The sequence below is a fragment of the Talaromyces amestolkiae genome (genome assembly GCF_001896365.1).
Source record: "Talaromyces amestolkiae strain CIB chromosome Unknown scaffold9.1, whole genome shotgun sequence".
Lineage (NCBI taxonomy): Eukaryota > Fungi > Ascomycota > Eurotiomycetes > Eurotiales > Trichocomaceae > Talaromyces > Talaromyces amestolkiae.
The window spans coordinates 1138102-1153374 of record NW_024468045.1 but is presented as its reverse complement, the minus strand read 5'-3'; the positions used below and the strand labels follow the sequence as shown (position 1 = coordinate 1153374).

Below are 15273 nucleotides of genomic sequence, written 5' to 3'. Positions count from 1 at the left end.
TGGACTTGCCAACGGCAGCTTGGTAAAAGGTAGTACATAGCCGAAGTGTCAAAGCTCCCAACTGGAGAACATATCATCCATGCTAGAATGTGTATCAACGGGGATGGCCTCTCTCTTCGGTCCTTGATTTCTTCGCTCTGCAGCTGAGGTTGCCTGGAATCTTTTACTCTGAATTGGGGCTCTAGGGGATCTGGCGCTGCCTGTCATAGACCATTAGGCGTTACTCTGAACATGAATTTTCACACTTACCTCTTGCTCTGCCTATAACCGCTTCAACAGCAGGCGTCTCCTCGACTTGAGTGGATGGAATAACAGAAAGCAGCTCTTTAGCGTATGCAGCTGCAACACCCGCAGCATACGGCTGCCATTTCTTATTCTTATGGGAGTCGGCATAGTCACATATTCCTCGTATAACGAGACACGGAAACTCGTTCATCAGGCCTGCTGCTTCCATCTCAAAGCAGAGTACGCCACCGAGCTCCGCGCTGACTCGGTCTCGTTCGGCGGCGTTTCTCATGACTTGGTTACCCGAGGCAATTGTTCCGTAGTGTACGATGCTGATATTTTGAGCACGTCGTGGCCGTTTTGATATTCGGGTCATGTCGCAATGGTCGCATGTGGACCCTCCTACGTGGTCATAATCGGATACGAAGAGGATATCAGGACCTGCATATTGTCTTGTAAAAGTAGGGAGACGATCAAACTTTGCAACATATTCCATAAACCGTTCTTCGTCCCGCATATACCTGGCTTTGAGTTGTGAAACAGCATTTCGTAGAACCTTGGGGGGCGCATTAAGAAAGCCCTTTCTCTGGAAGCCGTTTGGAGTGAATTTCCCACGGTCGTATTGCACTACGCCATTATGCGTCTGTTCCGGACTGCTGACTACCACGTCTCCTAGACGAATGTCTGCATTTGTAGTTGGCACTCCTCCCCCAACGCCGATCATGAGACCAAACCGGATTGACGGGAAGGCGAGTTGGATCTGGGCTGCCACTACAGCGGCCGAGTTTGTTCCTGTTTCACCATCTGGTAAACAGGCGATGACTATGTTGTGCTTGCCAATGCTACCAAAAGTGTATATATTGCTGTCGTGGAGACCGGTAATCAATGCGCCATGTTCTTCATCGAGCATTTCCTGAGAGGCTGCGAGTTCGACAGGCAGGGCACATATCCAGCCTACTGTGTAATCCTCCCGACGAAAGTGGCGTTGCTGGGCCATTTGGTCGGATTATCTTGACGATAGGTCGCTCAGACAGCGGCGATGCTCACAGAGGGGCAATCATCTTCGATACGAGTCGGAGTGTCATGAGGCTGACAGTATGATCTACAACAGAGATGTAAAGTAAGTATCTCGTGGCGCTAGAGCAATCAAGCTAGCTGCCTTACCTAGAAAACTTCTTTACTCATTCATAGATACTGTGTACATATTCTTGCTCGAGCAGACAGTTTACCGAGTCCGCCAGTTCACCACAGCCTTCCATCTCCCTTCAGTGTCCGACGGCATTGTTAGTGCCACAGCCTTGCGCAGACCAATCATCGTACAAACCTTACCTACTTAGGGAGTCAAGTGCATTAGTCCCTTGCTGCTTTCTGCCAACACCTTTTAAAAATGTCGCGGCAAGGTTTGTGACAGGTTTATTTCCCCGCCATAAGAGCCTCATTACATAGGAGGCCCAAAAGCCTTTTCATCATGGCAAGACAAAAAAATAAGGCATTTCCTATCCATAATTTCGTAATTCGAACGAAATTGCTAGTCTCTTCCCCGTTAGGCCTATAACAAAAGCATTCACAATGGATTGCAAGCTCCAACACCGCGAAGGCTGCCAGGAAATGCCAATGTGGGCTGACACTATCTCTCTAGACGGAGGAGACCTCAGGATTACGTTCCGCCGCACAATTCGTGTGGCAGACAGTTCGACATCTGAGTCGCTTTTGCCACCTGACCTGGGCGTCTTTCCCTTGTTTCAGGCCAAAGAGACGAGGTGCTGGGAAATGAGTAACGGAACTGAGATTGCATTTCCGTCGCAAGTGCCAGGATGGTTGAAAGCCAAGGGAGGTATTTTCTTTCCCATGCACGGTGAGTATTTATTTCCGGAGACATAGGATGTGCAAGGCTCATGTAGTTGTAGAAAACGAAGCTACTTGGATCAATTTTGAATCCAAGTCCAGGCGACCCTACATCATTAAAGTCCATGCGGGTGGTATCAACGCCGTCTCTGGCTTGGCTTCCACTGCTGATACAGCTCCTGGTCAGCAGGACTATGTGGTCATTCCTGAGCAGCGGTGGTTGGACGGTATCGCTGTCAACGCTGGTCTTGTTCGTCAGTTCGTCGCGGTTCCACTTGGGAAAAATCGTACTGTAGAGGGCCAAATTACAGGAAGCGAAAAATTTGGTGGGATTCAGTTTGAAGTTGTCAAAGGTATTGTTTGGAAGAATTTCTATGTCCAACGTCTTGACGGTATCTGTATCATGGTCTCCGTGGATGATAGAGAACATGTGGATGGACTCTGTAGGAAAATCAGTGAGACACTTGGCGAGACGCTAGGACCACGAGACCTCTACGACAGGGGAAGGGTGGTTCGTCTTGAGCGCGTTATAGACGAAAGCTTGAGAGAAACTGGGTTGACGGATGTGAGTGCTTGCCAAACAACCCTCTTCCTGCACTGACTTGGCTAGATCGGCATCGTGGACCCCGAAAACCTATCCCTTCTTGAAGAACTTGACCAGATTGAGCAGTATTTGTGTGGTACCCGATTTCCGGGGTGGGGATATGCGGGATATGCTAGCGCGGGATATGCTGATGCGACGCCAACACGAGCAGGATCGCAGGCCGAGTTCGGACTCGCCGCTGGGGGCCTCATCAAGCAGCATATCCAGAAAGACACCCATCCTGCGTCCACCTGGGATTTCGCGACCAAGACCGTGTTCAATGTACAACTTATCTCGGCGCAAGTTTTCAAGGAGATGACCGGCTTCATGACTCCAACGGGCCCCATCAACGCTGCAACGTACCGGATGTACGGTCTACCATTCTATGAAATCCCGGAGTCACCGTCTACGGTCGCTGGCGACTTTGGAAGACTCAAAAGCCTTGCGCACTTGAAGTACATGGAATGGATTGATAATGACGTTGTGCTCGCTCCGGCGTCCGATATTGGTGAGTTTCGGTCCATCAACGGGGAGCGGCAGGAGGAAGGTGCAAGAGGACTGCGGCTTACATCTGCGCAGACGACGACAAAAGACAATTGGATGCGGAGGAGGGCAGTTTCAAAGACAGAAATTTGTGACAGCCGCTCCCAGGAGGACAGCACAAGGGTAAAGAGCCTCCAACGTGCCTACCATGTGTCAAGCACAAAATCTCAGGAAGACTCCAATGCCCCACAAAGTGATGACTTTTACCCTGATTTCGATGACGAAGTGGAAGAAATTCCCGGTCTACCTTTCGGTTCGTCTGCGCGGGATGTTTGGTCTAGGATTTATTCTGAGGGTTCATAGGTCGATATTGGAAGCTTTAATTAGCGGTAAGAGCTTGAGGCAGAGATGTAGCAGCTCGAGCAGATAGTATATTAATGGCTCAAATTTATATTTCATTTTTCAACAGGAAGACACGCAGGAACCCTCCGTGATCTCTGTCCGGGCTGGTTGTACGCATGCAGGTACATGTATCGCCATACGACCAGATATGCAACGACTAGATATGCAACGGACGGAAATACATGTAGGTACACTACCTTAAGAGTTTCACGTACACTCAAATCAAAAGCCTTATTATTTATGTAAAATAAATGCAGAACAAATCGTACAACATAGGTATCAAATCGCCTCCATCCTCACCGTTTCAACGACATAACCTATCTCCTAAACGGCAGGTATAATTCCCCCCATCCAAAGCTCACTAGAATCAATAAAAGAGAAGATTGGCGTCAATCAAAGAACACCAGCCAACGCCCCCAAGCCAGAATTGATCAACACCTGCGTGACATTCATATCCGTCGTGAGCGGAGTCGACGACAACGCCTCCGTGAAATACGGAATTTGGACGCCATTGTACACGCTTGAATTGCCCACAATGGTCAATGGGATTACGCCACTTGGGTAAGCAGCCTTTGTGCCTGAGATGAGGGCAATCACTTCGGTTTGGTTGATTGTTGAGCGCAAGGGGATGATGTTGGAGCCCGGTTGGAGGGTGAGGTTGTTGAGGTAGGATTGGCCGATATAAGTGCCGTTTACTGAGACGTTGAGTGTTACGTTACCCTTTGTTTTTCCAGGTTAGTATGTATGTTATGAGAAAGTAGTTAAAGGGGGAGGTACCATTGCGACGGTGATGACGCTAGGGTTGGGGATGGAGACTGATCCGTTCATGTTTGTGCCGTCTTTGGCGGGGATGAGCGAGATCATGATGTCTTGCAATTCGAAGCCTTTGAGGCCGTTCAACCCTGCCAGAAGTCAGTATATTATTATATAAAGTAGAGGGAAACAAGGGGAGGTTACCGTTCATAGCTACAGTCTTGTTGAAGGTAACCGTGCTCGTCGGCAAAGGCCCCTCCTTGAGATCCGGCCGTCCATAAACATTCAACTCGAACGATTCGGTACCCAAAACCGCCTTTGTGAAATTCGTTACTGCATCGGAGTTGGCGAACGTCAAATCCGTGTTCACGTCAATAACAGCGCCGTCCTCGGCCTCCGTCCGTGGGACGGCGAGTGTGGCCAAGGGGGCGGTTGCGCCGACAAGCATGATGGTGGCATTGAAGGCGAAGATGGTTGGGTGGTAGATGGCTTTGTTGCCGAGGACTTGGGTCTGGTTGATATGAATAGAATTTGCGGAGGGGTTGCTGAAGACGAGGTTTGTGATGTTGAGGGTTGCTTTGTTGACGTCGGATTGCGCGATGCGTGGGTAGCCGACGTATATCCTATTCAGTCAGTATACCGATGTTCTGTTTATTATAAACCTTGGAAGGACGTACAGAGGCAGCGTGATAATTAGCACAACGGCCGCAAAGATGATCAAGTGCAACCACCACCACTTCTTGAAGTGGGCGCCGACAGCTCCGAGAAAGCCTCGCGATGCGACCGGCTGAGCGTTGACGTGCTGGACGTCGCCTTTGTCGGACATCTTGACAGTACGTTTTTCCGTCCGGAGTATCTATCTGATTTCCAGTCTGTCAAGGTAGAGATGAGGTATGGCGAGATGAATGAGGATCAAACGAGCGTCATAGGCCTACACCTATATAACAAATACCAACACAGGTATACACACCAGAACCGAAAACTTCAAGCGGGGAAGAGATCAAAAATAAACAATTCCGAACGAAAGAAAAACGGAATCCTGGTTGTGATCTATTATATTTCTGGGTCGTCGAATCATTGTGGATTCAGGGTCACACGAGATGCATAGCTTTATTAGTCCGTAGTACATACATCCTAACTAGTTAGTTATTCCTTGGCTAGACCTACATAAGATTAATACGACGGTATGTTGGTACTTGTATCAGAGGATGGATGTATATGTCTCAACTGTACTCCAAGACACCTAGCTATGCAGCTAGCGATGACAGGCCGTACTTAGTTCTACTTAGTTACTTAACTTAGGACTTACACATGCTAATACTTCAAGTAGCCCGTACCTAGGCACGATTAGTGTCCCTGATCAGCGACACGAGGCACTCAAATGCATATACTTGATACCTATCAATCTGCGACAACACCGACAACGGTACCGGTACTGATCACCGAAGTAATTCTAAAAGAGTACTCCATAGTCCCTACTCACAAGTAGTGGACACAGAATCCGGAGAACACAGCACGGATAGGGTTACTCCCCCACAACCCCGGGGCCTCTCCCCATGTCCCAACTAGCCCCGGTCCAGTCAGTCCCAGTCATAATCTCCAGATTCCCACTCTTCCTTCTGTCTGCGCCAATCAGCATATCCGGCCAAGATCAATCCAGTCAAAAGTCTTAAGAAAGGTAGTATATTACATACCACTCGTATGCGCTAATACATCTCCCTTGCCCGGTCCAAAACATGGGTAGCTCTCAGATGTGACCGTTTTCGATACTTGCGCCGAAGCCACAATTTCTGTTTTTTTCTTATTTGGTACGTTTTTAGACCGATTTTGGTTAATCAGACCTAGATTGATTGGGGCTGCCGAGGCTCTGTCATAATCACGAGCTATTTAATATTTGGTGGATGGAGTTTTTCTCATAGATTTGAGCGTTGGTCGGCCCAGGTACGGAGATCATGACTCGATGACTCTGGCGCAAATGAAAGCACGTGGATTGGTATATCATCTCGGGGTAATATGATAAGAAGACAGTACGTATACATTATTTAATGCATCAATACATTCAGGCAAAAAGCATCATTCGCAGAAGAGCGTAGAAGTAAACAAATCATAGAGATTTGACGAACAGAAAAAGGGTATCAATGAAGAGACAGGACCGTGCCGTACAGAAGAAAATTAGCGAAGGTGTTGTTTGTAAAAGCTATATACGAATTATGCAGTCGACTTTTTCCGTTGAAAAATACTGCGCGTGCGAGACTTGCTGCGTGGTTTTTTTTCCGCGCCGGCGTCGCGGCCTCGCGATGGTCGGGATCGCTTCGAGTCGTCCTCATCACTCATGTACTTGTCTTTGTAGATCCTGTACCAGTTAGCTTCTTTTACCCAATACCTGTCATAAAAACATACCAGCTATTTCCAACCATGCTCATACCCTTGGCTTCCGCCAGACGATAATAGTGAGCCGCCTTCTTCAAATTTTTCTTGCATCCAATACCCTCGGCGTAGCAGAATCCTGCCTCCGCAAGAGCATCGGCATCGCCCCACTGCGAAGCAATCTCAAAACACCGCAGTGCCAACACTTTGTCCTGCTCAATACCCCAGCCGTTCAAATGGCTGACCCCTAGCTCGTAGATGCCAAGAGCAAACTGCGCCCGACGGGCTTTACGAGATGCCGCATCCTTGCCACCTGTCGGCGCTTCATCATCTTCGCCAATGTCCAGTCCGGCTGAATCAACAGCTTTGCGCAGCCATTGGACACCTTCTTTCTGATTCGGTCGCATGCCCCAGCCGTGTCTACAAGCCAGTGCATACAATAGCATACCGGTCGGGTGATTCTGCTTTGCGGCTATTCGCAGGTGATATGTCGACTCTTGCAATGCCCCTTTCTCATGACATTCAATGCCCTTCTCGACGTGCTCTTCTGCCGTCTGTTCGGCGACTGGCGATGCCGTAGTCTTTGCAGTGATCGGCCGAATGGTGCTGTTTGACTCGGTTGATACAGACATGGAATCGTCTAATCGTTCGCTGTGTGAGCGCTGCAATACGGGACGCGGCTCCGGCTCTCGAACGATTTCGTGCGATTGGCGTTCAGTGGCTACCGGCACAGTAGCAAGTGGATCAACGCGCGTAGGCACATCCAATGCGGCCTCTGGTCGTGGTTTCGGCGTAGGCGCTTCAGACGTAATACTTACTGGCGGTTCTTTCGACCGCGCCTCTGGTGAGGGTGCGTGCTCTGACGTCGGTGAACTTTGAAAAAGAGGTTCCTTCCATTCAAAATGAGGAGTTTGCAAACCAGCAAACACTAACGAATTTCGCGACACCATTCGTCCACGTGGAAGCGAATACTTGGCGTAGACATACGAAGACACAGCGGACGACGGTGGTTCCTCACCTACTACAGACATGGGCTCTGCCCCAAGCACAATCGGTGCTGGCTTGTTGTCTCTCCGAATTCCATTTGTCGTGTGCTGGTCTATGGCTGGCGACGTGTTGGAGCTAGGCTGGCTCGGKGTCTCAGAGGGAATAATTGGCGATGGCGCTGATAGACTCATACTGGTACTAGAACGACTGAGCGGTCGAGAGAAATTAAACGACGGACGCGGTAGATAGTTGGACGCTTCCGAGCTGACGGATGGCGATCGTGGATGCGACCGAACAAATGGAGACATGGGTGAATGCGGCATGGATATTCCGCTTCCTGTAGACAGTTTCCGAGACTTGGACCATGTTGAGCCGCCGTTGGAACTGGTGTAATCATCGTCGGAGCTCTCAACCTGCCCGTTGTTGTAATACAGAGACGGCGGAATAGGCGATACAGGCGCCAACGTAGTGGAAACCGACGGCGGTGGAATAGAATCGTAGGACGACTCGCGAGAGGTCGAGGGTGTGCGAATATGAGGCTTCGTACTTGTAGACAGCGTACTGGACGAGCTGATCTGTAGCGATGGATCCTCCTCTGGCGATTCTGCTCTTAGCGAACGAAAGTATTCCCCCGCAAGACCTTTATTCGAGTCTGCCGGAATCGGTGTCTGATCGGAATCATCCCCCTCGCTGTGTAGAATCGACAATCCGCTAATTCGTGGATGCTGCGATTGCGGTCTGAATTTCGGCTCTTCTGCAAAGGCATGATGCGCATTTGGGTCGGGGCTGCGAGCTGCTCTGCGCGAAGCCTGAGACTGGTCTGAACCGGAGCGAAAGTAGCCAGGCCGGGGCTGCGACAACGATCGGGCAACGCTTTGCGGAGGCAATCGACTCATGCGGCGGTCTCTTCGCATGGATTCATCGAGTTGTCTCGCGAGTGCTCGACTCTGCATCGCGAATGCGTCGAGCGGAGAGAGATTGGGCGGGACTTCGCCATCGAAGTGTTCAACGCGCGGCGACGGCATGCGAGGAGTCGGGCTGCCTCTGGCCGAGTCGGTGCCAGGGCGCAGATCGAGGAGATCGATTCGAGATGACATGGTGACGAACGTCTATCCGGAAGGAAAATCTGGCGCGATTGTTGACGAACTGTAATGGTAGCCACGTCTTGAGTAGGCACTGACGAGTCTCATTGAGTTGGGTCACGGTCGAAGGTCGATTAATTGTAGTGTACGGAAGCAGTTTCGAGGTGAGACAGGAAGCTGTAGCAGGAGGCGACGTTTCGAGTTGAGTGTCTGTCGGCTTAGTGGGCGGATGGGGAAGGAGTGACGGCCCAAGTGGATCTTAGTTGGCTAGTCTAAGAGCAACGCCGTGTAGCAGTACGTAGTCTCCTTCAATGAGTTGTAGGATGTGAAGAAGAGTTGTCGAGGTCAGAGACAGAACACAAATGAGTACACACTGCAGTGGCAGTCGTACCAAGGGGCACGGGAGAAAGAAAGAGGACGGCTGGCGGGAAAATGACACGCGCGAATGCGGCTCTGGCTACATAGCACACTAGCCTGACGACTATTGCTCACTTCTGCTAGTCTAGGAGAAGTGACTATTCTGTATCATGTACGTACATCATTTATTAGGATGACGGTGATGACATTGACAGGAGTGACTCTTCACCTCATTAGTCCTTGCATCGCTGTTAGTGTCAAGTGTCAAGTGTTGAGTGCTAAGTGTTAAGAGCAATTCAGGGGTAAAGCGGGAAATTATCCGCCCGCCTTGGCATCTTGGCGCTTGATACTCTTTGTGTCTTTTCGATTGTGCTGTTGTTGTGGTGTATGCTCTATCCATCTATTTCATGATGGGTCTATGAATAGAACGCGTCGATCTGTTCTCGAAAAACTGCGTGTTCTCTGATGATGGAGATGCCAGTTTGACATGACGATCGTCCGACTAAACGAACTTGTAAGATTTCGAACTCTATGTCAGGATTTGGTTTAGCGCTGTTATAGCGTATGTATTGGTGCTATCTTATTGGAGGATCTGTGAAGTTGCTCGGAACGACCCTGTCACGGCGATTACTCGTAATGACGGACTGACATCAGCATACATAGTAAAGCCCATAGAGCAAGGAGATGGGTGAAAGACAGACAGTTATTATGATCGCATAGGTATGGATGATCCATGGCCCCAACCCTATACACACTAGCCCTAACAGTCAAAGCACCTGATAGCTAACGAGTTATCATGCAAGACATGACGTCTGATAAGACCGAGACATAGGGGGCGGAAAAGGGGTCGTCTACTGATGATCCTATGACACTGCCACATGGAGGGCACTCCGAGAATCGCCTTGGGGCCACGATGGTCAAATCTATCAGTTCTTTTTTGAATGTAAATAAAGGTATGTAGGGTACACGTAAGACATTATGCCTTGGGCATCGCCCCGCATAATAAACGTCTGGGGCAGTGCCGGAAGCAGTTAGCTTGTCCGAACTGCTCAGAGATTGAAACGATATATTTTTTTTGTTTTCTTTTATATCGACGTTTCTCGCTTCTATTTCGTCTCTTCTGTTCACTATTACCTCAAATATATGTAGCGATCTAACAGCCATCTATCAGCCTGGTCACATTGGCCGGTATATCAAAATGCGCCGCCCATTCCTCACCCTCTTCGGCGCAGATCCCGCCCTGGACGCTCTCCACCCCTACGAAACCTCATGGCTTCTCCCGCCCATTCTGCTCGGGCTCATGCGCGCCATAATCGCCATCTACATCTTTTTTTGCATTGTATACATCTTCATCCACGACGCCATCAGCCACGACTCCGTCGCAATCGGACAGTCGTTTAGCTACTTTACCTTCCTGAATTTCTGGGGTATGGGGTTCTACTTTGCTGTCTCGGCAGTGCATACGTTGCTGTATGCGGCGACGGGGCGGTCTGTGATATTTGATCGGTTGCCGCGTGTGTTTAGAGGGTTGCATGCGCTGTTTTATACGTGTGCGACGACATTTCCGTTTTTGGTGGTGGTGATTTATTGGGGGGTGTTGTACAGCGGGCCGTGGTTTCCGGAGTGGTTTGGTGCTTGGAGCAATGTATGCCCTTTTCTTTCCTTGAATTATATGAAATCGTGCTAATGAGAATAAAGATCTCCGAACACGGCATAATCGGGCTCTACGCTCTTCTAGAAGTCTTCCTGACCACCACACCCCCGCACCCTCTTATCAATCTCGCATTCCTCATTCTGATCCTTTTGCTGTACTTGTCCCTTGCATACCTGACCCACTACACTCAGGGCTGGTACACATACTCCTTTCTGGATCCTGGTGACCACGGGCAACACAACGGTAAAGTTGCCGCGTACTGTTTCATCATCTTGGCGATTATTTTGGTTGTGTTTTTTGCGACATGGGGGTTGATTTGGGTGAGAAGGAAATTGACACACGAGAAGATCAAGAGGGCGAGGCGGGATTTGGCGCCGGTGTATGGGAATAATTCGTACCTTCGTGGAGATGAGGAAATGCGCATTGGTAGGGTGAAGGGCCCGAACGAGTTTTAGATCTTGAAGTGAAATGATATCTTCATGTATTCTCAATTTTGGAGATTTGATGAGCACGTACAGTCTATCTTAAGTCTACTTTTGTCGTCTAACTGACATCCCTCGTCTTCCCCCACTTCACAGTATCCTGCTTCCACAACGAAAACAGCGGTATAACAATACTGTAAACAATGATCATCGGAAAAAACGGAAGATAAAACGGGATGTATCGCCAATCATTGCACAGCACGCACAACGCAACGGGGATCATGCAATATCCAAGTAATATGGGCCATGCTAGAGGACTCAGGAATAGGTTCAGAGCGGCAAGAAAGAAGCCTGCCGGCAAGGCTAGCGGTAAAATAAGGACCATAAACAACTCACAGCCAATGACAAACACCAGCATCAGCTGATTCCAGACCGAAGCGTCAAAGGGGAGGATGTTGAGATGCGAAAAGTGGCAGTGGATAAGCGAGTTTGTCCATCGGCGACGCTGGTCGATTAACACTGACAAACTGGTCGGCGCGGTAGTTGTGCATACTGCTGCTGAAAAGTATCGCTGGCGACATTCGGACGCGAAGTACCGAATTGACAGGGTCGAGAGATACCGGTCCTCCCCAATTGAGAGCAGATTATGTTCGTGCAGCGTCTTTTCATAATTCCCTGCATAATCTTCCAGGATGGCTGGGTGCAGGATGGCGGGTTCGTTGTTGTACGCCCATTTGAGGCGGTAGATGGTGAAACAGCCGCTCAGCACAAGCACATTTGAGCAGACGCTCTCTAATGCTTTGAGGATGGTGTGCGTGAGCCAGTATTCGAATACTTGACTGCAAGCCACGACGCTGTCGACGGGATTGCTGACCCCTGTATATCCACAGACGCCAATCAGTTTTTGATCCCTTTCGAGTTGGTGGACGAGATATGAAATGCCTGTGGGCTCGATTTCGGTATCTGAATCCGCCACCAGCATATACATCGCATACCGCGCATCGATACCCAGACGCATCCGCATCTGAAAATCAATCGTCTCAAAAAGCGGCGCCGCCGAGACTCCTCCTCCTCCACGCTGATGATAATTAACATAACGCAAGAAATTGTACACCAAAAGCTGCGAATCTCGTTTGCCCCTATTTCCCGGTTTGGCGTTCGTCTGCTCATCGGACCTGCCGACCTTGACAATGACCACATACGGCACCTCCCTGTAATATCCCGTACAACAAAACGCGAAATTATCCGACGTCCCTTTCTCGTCATACGACGGGTATCGTTTCGCCTCCGCGTCAATCCCGCTTTCTAGGTCTGTTTTGTGGTTGAATATATCATACAGCAAGATGTGATACGTCGGCTTATTGTTTTGGGCAGACGCAATTTTGCCGTCTGCGACAATGAACAACAATTTGCGCTTCTTCGTGTATGTAGACGCAACGCATGAATCAATCGTTTTGCGAAGTACGTATTCGGTCTCGTTGTAGCAGGGGACGTGCATTACGATTAAGGTGTCGTGTTCTTCATACGATGCAGGGGTGTAGCGGGTCTTGACGGCGCAGTAGGCTGCCAACAGCATAAATGCGCCGCCGACGCCCATGTATATCCACATAATGTGGCGTACGATGATGCAGAAGTTGCCGTGGCTGGAGAACATGCCGAGAGGCACTTTCATGATGCAGCTGAAGACCGGCTGGATGATCAGGAAGTAGGATAGGACCATGTATATTACGGCGACAAGGAGGCAAAAGAGTACCTTTTGCCGGAATGCGAGTCGGAGTCGGTAGTCGTTCATTTGATAGGCCTTTTTAAGGAACCATGAAGGAATATAGAAGGTCAAACAGCGGGCAAGCCATACCCAGAATTTGCGGTATTTTCCAGGCCGTATGCGTTTGTCGGTTCGGTTGTTGGTTTCAAACTTGTGTGCTGCTGTTTCTTTGGCGATTTTCTTTTTGCTCCAGAATTTTTGGCGAAGGGTTCGCTTCTCGTAGATGGGTTGGGGGAGATCCGGGGATCGAATGCCGTCCTCCCGATCTATTGCCCGAGTCGATACGACAGGGTATTTCTCGACGTCTTCCGAGGACTCGACATCTTTGTTATAGGCTTGTGGCTCATGGATATTCTCCGCAGCTTTTCCAATAGGCGCCATGAGAGTCGATGTCAAGATGATTCCAATCCAATCGGACAGAGACAGGCCAGAACCGGGTATCTTGCAGGGGGCTCAACGCTCAAAGTTGATTTCGACAGAGAGGATACATCTAGAGACTACCTGAAAGTTTGGGTGTAGCAGTAAATATTACGTGATGATTTAGGGTTGCCAGCGAACCGGTTCGTAGCTGGGTACGTACTACGTAGGATGTTCTCGGAGGCGTGGAATCTCCGTTAACTTCTTTCCACGAACACATGTCTCAACTCCTCGTTTACGAAAGCAAAGGMTCAAGTCTCCTTTCACAAAAAGATAGAGCGCGATTTCTATCCTCGCGGAGGATTCAACTCAGTACGCCGCCGGAGTCGCATGGAACCATCGAGAAAAGCATACCAGACAACAGAAAATCTGAATATGCGGAGGTTTGCATGTAGGGGATGCTCATCCAAATCATACGTACATAGAATATAAGCAGTAAAAGGGTTGGGATTCTTCAAGTCAATTTAGATATACAAGCTTTCAAAGTAATAAAGCCTTTTCGCAATTCTTGCAATTCATACGTAGTAAACTGTCAATATATATCTAAATCTCTCTCAAATGCTACATTAGCATATATAAGTAAGAGGCTTAAGTCCAGGGCTTCATATCTATAAGTATAAGTTTCTCATTCTCTTTAGTGTTGGAAACTGCTTAGGAAGCTATCATTTTTATTACTTAGCAATCAAGTGCTCGTTCTCGCATCATTACATTAAGTATCTGTTGAATACAAACATTAAAAACTGGAGAGAAATATACAAGTTCAGATTGGACGGAACGATGACTCACCGTACGTGTCACTCCTGTTTTCACGAACACGAAGGCTGAGCTCCTCTTTTACAAACATCACTATCCTCGCAGAGGTTTCTTACGTAGTACAATTTTTCGGCGTCGCGTGGAGCTATCGTAAGAGTCTGCAGGTCCTCTATTACGAACAGGATGGACGATCTCTATCCCCACAGAGGCTTCATGCTCGACACGGGCCGAAAGTTCTTCCCCGTGAAGGCCATCGTCAACCTCTTGAACCTCTTACACCAATACAACTTCAACGTCTTCCACTGGCACATTTACGATGCCGAGAGCTTCCCGCTTCTCTGGCCAGCAGATGGTGAGTTGACGAAGGTCAGTGAGAAATATAATCACTCGCTCGAGTACTACTCGCCACAGGACATCGGATATATCGTCAAGTATGCGCAGAATTTGGGGATTCGGGTCTATCCGGAGACGGATATGCCTGGCCACTGTGATATTTGGTACGTTCCTACATTAGAGCCGGAAACAAAGAAACATGGATCAATCTTACATCGAATTGTTCAAGGGGACTCTGGAGAAAAGATCTGGTAGTCGGAACCCCGGATCTGAAGCATCCAAACGCTCAACTCGATATCACAAAGGCCGAGACACATGATTACATACGTGATCTTGTCTCGACCGTCGACCGATATTTCGGTTCTGACTCACACCACTTTGGCGGCGATGAGGTTGCCCTGATCTGGAATACGGAAAACGACAGGAAACTTCTAGCGACTTTCTTCGAGTGGCTCAGAACCATCCCCTGCTGTCAGCACAAAAAGTTGATTCTGTGGGATGACCCCGTCACTACCGAACTGGGAAATGGTGCAGATGACATTTCCACAGATTGGGTAATTCAAACCTGGCATAATGGCGTGACAAAAAGCGTGCTTGAAAAGGGTTACAGGGTCGTTGTCTCGGAGTCTGAGACATTTTATATTGGTAATGCGGACTATGAGAGGATAACCAAGTTTGTATTTCCGGTTCATAGGAATGTATTGGGGTTTGAGGTTGTTTGGTTTACGTCGGAGAGCGATGATCCGTCGAATCTGGAACAGAGTTGGATTGCAGAGCCGCTCAGGGCTGCGGCGGAGATTCGAAGGAGACCGAGCTAAACCGGCTGTTTTTAAGAAGGGGTTCAT

The 15273-nt window shown here is 49.0% G+C and overlaps 7 protein-coding genes across 7 annotated transcripts; 3 read left to right on the top strand and 4 right to left on the bottom strand.

Annotated features, from left to right (window-relative positions):
* Positions 1–48: 48 nt before the first annotated feature.
* BHQ10_005390 (uncharacterized protein) lies at positions 49–1222 on the bottom strand (the record flags this gene model as incomplete). Its single annotated transcript, XM_040877861.1, has 2 exons — positions 49–200; positions 250–1222. The coding sequence occupies 2 exons, from the start codon at positions 1220–1222 to the stop codon at positions 49–51; spliced, it is 1125 nt and encodes a 374-aa protein (XP_040733894.1).
* A 572-nt stretch (positions 1223–1794) lies between these two features.
* On the top strand, positions 1795–3499 carry BHQ10_005389 (uncharacterized protein; the record flags this gene model as incomplete). The annotated part of the gene is made up of 3 exons (XM_040877859.1): positions 1795–2080; positions 2133–2635; positions 2681–3499. The coding sequence occupies 3 exons, from the start codon at positions 1795–1797 to the stop codon at positions 3497–3499; spliced, it is 1608 nt and encodes a 535-aa protein (XP_040733893.1).
* A 432-nt stretch (positions 3500–3931) lies between these two features.
* Positions 3932–5117, bottom strand: BHQ10_005388 (uncharacterized protein; the record flags this gene model as incomplete). Its single annotated transcript, XM_040877858.1, has 4 exons — positions 3932–4258; positions 4316–4440; positions 4496–4914; positions 4969–5117. The coding sequence occupies 4 exons, from the start codon at positions 5115–5117 to the stop codon at positions 3932–3934; spliced, it is 1020 nt and encodes a 339-aa protein (XP_040733892.1).
* Positions 5118–6499: 1382 nt separating this feature from the next.
* Positions 6500–8742, bottom strand: BHQ10_005387 (uncharacterized protein; the record flags this gene model as incomplete). Its single annotated transcript, XM_040877857.1, has 2 exons — positions 6500–6644; positions 6692–8742. 2 exons carry the CDS (start codon positions 8740–8742, stop codon positions 6500–6502), a joined length of 2196 nt encoding a protein of 731 aa, XP_040733891.1.
* A 1540-nt stretch (positions 8743–10282) lies between these two features.
* On the top strand, positions 10283–11193 carry BHQ10_005386 (uncharacterized protein; the record flags this gene model as incomplete). The annotated part of the gene is made up of 2 exons (XM_040877856.1): positions 10283–10729; positions 10783–11193. The coding sequence occupies 2 exons, from the start codon at positions 10283–10285 to the stop codon at positions 11191–11193; spliced, it is 858 nt and encodes a 285-aa protein (XP_040733890.1).
* An 88-nt stretch (positions 11194–11281) lies between these two features.
* On the bottom strand, positions 11282–13306 carry BHQ10_005385 (uncharacterized protein; the record flags this gene model as incomplete). The annotated part of the gene is made up of 1 exon (XM_040877855.1): positions 11282–13306. One exon carries the CDS (start codon positions 13304–13306, stop codon positions 11282–11284), a length of 2025 nt encoding a protein of 674 aa, XP_040733889.1.
* Positions 13307–14278: 972 nt separating this feature from the next.
* BHQ10_005384 (uncharacterized protein) lies at positions 14279–15246 on the top strand (the record flags this gene model as incomplete). Its single annotated transcript, XM_040877854.1, has 2 exons — positions 14279–14592; positions 14658–15246. 2 exons carry the CDS (start codon positions 14279–14281, stop codon positions 15244–15246), a joined length of 903 nt encoding a protein of 300 aa, XP_040733888.1.
* Positions 15247–15273: the final 27 nt, after the last annotated feature.